The sequence below is a fragment of the Lolium rigidum genome, chromosome 2 (assembly GCF_022539505.1).
Source record: "Lolium rigidum isolate FL_2022 chromosome 2, APGP_CSIRO_Lrig_0.1, whole genome shotgun sequence".
NCBI classification, from domain to species: domain Eukaryota; kingdom Viridiplantae; phylum Streptophyta; class Magnoliopsida; order Poales; family Poaceae; genus Lolium; species Lolium rigidum.
In genome coordinates this window covers 152564288-152569094 of record NC_061509.1, presented here as the reverse complement: position 1 = coordinate 152569094, position 4807 = coordinate 152564288, and the positions used below count along the sequence as shown (strand labels likewise).

Genomic DNA, 4807 nt, shown 5'->3' with positions numbered 1-4807 from the left:
CTCATGGAGTGCTAGCTAGCGCTGTTACCAGTGAGATATATTGGCATCCCGCCGTCTATCAGGAGACCGACGGCTGCAGCATTCCAACTCCTTATAGACCGTCTGGCTGACAAACTACCTACCTGGAAGGCATTGATGATGTCCAGAGCAGGGCGCTTGGCGCTAATCCGCTCGGTTCTCGATGCGATCCTTTTACACCAGCTGATGGTGCTGAGCCTCCATAAGGAAGCACTAAAGCAGGTCAACAAAATCTTGCGCGGATTCCTATGGGCTGGTAGAGCTGATGCTAACGGTGGCCATTGTCACGTCAACTGGGCGCGGGTGTGTAGGCCGCTGCAGCTTGGGGGGCCTGGGTATCTCAGACCTCGCACGCACCGCCATCAGCCTCAGGGTGAGATGGATCTGGAGGATGCGCACTGACCCCTGCGACCATGGCGCGGGCTGGACATGCATTTCTCTAAGTTGGAGCTGGATGTCTTCGCAGCCTCTACCTCCATGGTGGTCGACAACGAGGAAGCAGCCCTCTGGACAGGTGGTTGGACGGCAAGTCCATCAAGGAGATGACGCGTGAGGTGTACGCTTTGGTGCCGAAGTGCAGGTGCAAAGCACGTACGGTCCGCGAGGCGTTGATTGAACGCACCTGGATCCCCGACATAGTAGGAGCACCGAGCGCCCTCGCTGCCGTGGCAATACGTACAGCTGTGGAGCCGGCTCAGGGAAACCCAACTATCGACGGTCCCGGACATGCTGGTTTAGCGTTGGACGAGGGATGGCCGGTACTTAGCTGGATCCTCGCTATGACAGCCTCTTCCGGGGGCGATCATCTCAGGGTCTGGAAGCTTAACTGGAAATCCTGGGCGCCGTCTAGGGTGATGTTCTTCGTTTGGTTGGCATGCCTCGACAAGTGTTGGACGGGTGAAAGGCTGGCACGGCGCGGCCTTCCGCACGCGCCTACATGTCCGCTATGTGATCAGTTTGTGGAGACCATGAGGCATCTTCTCACACGATGCTCCTTTTTCAGGACGGTTTGGTTTGAGGTCCTGTCGTGGAACCGATCCACCTCAGGCCCTCCCACGGCTGAGGGTGACTTCGCGGAGTGGTGGTCGTTGGTGGTGCGGACCACACCTCGCCAACTGTGTAAGGGCACTTCGTCGATTATCATGCTTACGACATGGTGGATTTGGAAACACCGTAACGCGGCAGTCTTCGAGAACGCAAGGTCTTCGGTGACATCCTTGTTCAACGACATTGTGGCCGAGGCGCGGCTTTGGACGGACGCGGGTGCCGGGGTGTGCGCCAGCTACTCCCCTAGTTTAGGATTTTGTTCCTTTTTCTTGGGTCGTTGTGCGGCATGTTGTATCCGTCATCGGACTTGTACATAAACTCTTCTTTTTCTATCAATGCATCGAAACGCAAAGCTTTTGCAATTTCGCGAAAAAGAAAAACTAGCCAGAAGAGCCAAGCGACGGCCTGTCGGCCGAGAGTCCAGTTCTGGCACCCTCCAAGGCTTTCATGACCATCCCAAATTCAAGGCCAGTTCCCTGACGAAAGTCTGTATTCATCCGGAATTTTGGTTCATACAGTTTACCTTCTTCGATCGAAGGATGCAGAATGCGCGCGGTTTGCTGTTACTCGGCTGCGACATGGATCAGATAACATCGCGGCAAATCTTGAACCCACGCACATTGACGAGTGTACTAGAGTAACTTGCAAAGAAAGAGACCACCTGCCAACAGAACTATCGATCGTCCTAAAAGAGCAGCAGAACACATATACCGACACCGATTCAAAGTGCTCGTCAGAGATCGTATTCAGATAATATTGATGGGGAAGGCATATACAGTACAAATACTGTAGCATATAGTCTCCGAGCTCAGATGTTACTTCAAACAGGAAGTCATTGGACTCTTATGTTCACCTAGCCCCTAAAGCGCAGCAATATGAGAAGAAGGCGCGGATCCTACAGCACATAGATATCTTTAGGATGATGTTACTAGAGATGGACTATGCTACCATGTGCCAAAAGGATGACAACATATGCTACCCCAACCCTATTTGCTTGCTGTGATCTTCAGCAGTTAGCACAAATATACTGAAACTGTTTTCCCTTCTCTCCGTCTAGTTTAGCCTTTCTCCACGATCAACTACTGCATCATCTCAGCTAAGACAACATTACAAAAATGTATCCCACGTACATTACCACCACACCTGCACCGAGATTGCCTTGCCATCAACTACTTCCCGCTAAAAGTGGTTGAGCACCAGAATCTATGAGACAAAGAGAAAGGAAGCATCAGCGCAACATACATCGCATTACAATTTGCGATCTCCAAAATGAGGTTAAATACAGGATGACATCCTTTACCTGCAGTTCCATTCTGCAGGTGAGTTGAGCGATTCCTCCAGTTTTCAATGATCTGTTGAATTTCTGATTTCACAAGACCTGATAAACACGCACCAGCAATCAATGCACAAACTATAAGCATTATAAACACTGAATCCCATCCAGTCTTCGAAATGAAACCCGTGATAAATGGCCCCAAGGCAGCACCCAGCGAGCCTGTCCCATCTATAATTGCTGTCACCGTGGCCAAAGCACGAGAGTCTCCTTTGAGAGATTTGTGAGTCCCCAGATCAGCAGAAACTGCAGTTGTTATCAGAGCGTAAGGCCCATTAACAAACAATCCGCTGATCATCATCAGGGCAATGTTTGTAACTTTTGAAGTACTGCCATATGCATGAAAGGCGTACAGAGATGGAATTGCCAGATACATAAACATTGCTGCAGTGGTGGCCCTAGCATCAAGCTGATCAGACATGAACCCAGCAAGAATTCCACCAATGATTCCCCCTACGTCGAACAACACTGATATATAACCAGCATCCGTCACCGACATGTACTCACCTCCAATAGCTGGAAAAATAAGAAGGTGTAAGAAGTAACATTTAAAATAAAAAAATCAACATAGGCACATGTGAGTGGATGAATATAGGAGAGATCCAGGAATGTGAAATGCAGATAGAAGACACAATTCCTCGAAATAAGTTCCAGTTTAACCTCTGTCCCTTAATATAATATTTTAATGTAATAAAATATTATATTAAGGGACAGAGGAATATTATTTTAGATAATAAATGAGAACAATCCAGGCCTCTGCATCAACTAATGTACATAACTAAAGTTACTATGTGGTATGTGATAACTGAAAAGTACAAGTACTGCAGTTGAATAAGATCAACAACGATGTGGATATGTGAGTCATGTTAGCATTATCCTGTTCAAAGGTGGAGTAAATAATTATCAGTTCTGATTAATCACACAAATGCCAGACTTATGATAGGGCATGGATAATCTGCTAATCTGGCAGGGCACTAGTTTCTGCTACATTTACTTTATGTATACCATGATGGACTACATTGCAACAGCATATCAAAAGGCAATTACTGCAACTCCTTCAGATAAATAGTGTCAATGACTAAAACAAGCTACTGCATCAACATAAGGGGAATTCTGAAATTAGAATTCAATACTGTTGCACTGTTACCACTAACTGCAATCTAATGTCAGAGTAATGTGCATCGCTGCGCCTCTTTAAGTCGTAACAGATGATGGAACATTTGTTGGGCATACCAGTTTGGGTCAAGTAGAACGGGAGCCAGTACAAGAAGGTGTAGGCGACCAGCTTGGCAAAGAAGAGGCAGGCAGCGAAGGTGAACACGCCTGGAATGGAGAACGCCTTCCGGATTCCCACGGCATCTCTTCTGTCCTCCCCGGTGCCACCGGCGGTGCTTCTGCTGCTTCTGTCCTCCTCGTCGGTGCTCGCCTCACTGGCCTTCTTGGGCGGCGACGGCGCGAAACCAACGTCCTCTGGGTAAGGCGCGAGGAAGAAAAACACAAGAACTCCGCCGAGCGCAATGAGACCGCCGGGGACCACAAACGACCAGCCCCACCCGTACCGCAGCACGGCGGCGGCGATAAGAGAGCCGCTGATGTTCCCGACGGAGGTGTGCGCGTTCCATATGCCCATTATGAGGCCGCGTCTCCGGCCGCCGAACCAATTGCCGACGATGGCGACCACCGAGGGCCAGCCGGTTGACTGGAGAAGGCCCGCGATGGCCTGGGCGAGGACGTAGAACAGGAGGGAGTGCAGGGAGAGGAAGTACCCGGCGCCGAATAGGGCGACGGCGGCGCCGCTCCCGACCATCCCCGCGGCGAGGAAGATGCGGAGATCGAGGCGATCGCCGAGATGGCCGGCGCCGAACATGCCGAGGGAGTAGGAGGCGAGGAAGGCGACATCGGTCTCGCCGAGGAGGGCGGGGTCGTAGAAGGGCGGCCAGGACTTGGAGAGCGCGCGCTTGACGATGCTGGGCGGCTTGCGGGAGGCGTGGTAGAGGGCGTAGGCGAGGAAGGTGAGGCCGAGGACGAGGCCGCGGTGGGCGTTGTAGGAGAAGGCGGGCAGGGCGCGGAGGCCCGGCGGCGGGTGGTGGTTGCGCGGCCGCGGCAGCGGCCGCGGAGATGACTTGGGCATGGGCGGTGCCGGTGCCGGTGCCGGTGCGGGTGGCTCCGCCATGTCCGTCCGTGGGAGGGGAGGGGAAATGGAGTTGGGACGTGGCGGGGCAACCGGGACGGCGCAGGACACGCGGCCGAGACGGTTATGGGCCGGGAAACGTCTATTAGCCCGAACTTGAACTCATACAGGTTTGGCCAAATTGTTGTGTTGGATGTGGACCTGTTGAGTCCAATCAGGAAATGTTTTGATGTTGCCTTTGTTTTTTTTAATAGAAACTTGTTTGCACATGAAGAGAT

At 51.6% G+C, this 4807-nt stretch overlaps 1 protein-coding gene across 1 annotated transcript; it reads right to left on the bottom strand.

The window, feature by feature from the left end:
- Positions 1-1820: 1820 nt before the first annotated feature.
- LOC124687482 (putative glycerol-3-phosphate transporter 4) lies at positions 1821-4571 on the bottom strand. Its single transcript, XM_047221263.1, has 3 exons — positions 3632-4571; positions 2366-2914; positions 1821-2268 (listed from the first exon to the last, which is right to left on the bottom strand). The coding sequence occupies exons 1-3, from the start codon at positions 4569-4571 to the stop codon at positions 2231-2233; spliced, it is 1527 nt and encodes a 508-aa protein (XP_047077219.1). The 3' UTR covers positions 1821-2230.
- Positions 4572-4807: the final 236 nt, after the last annotated feature.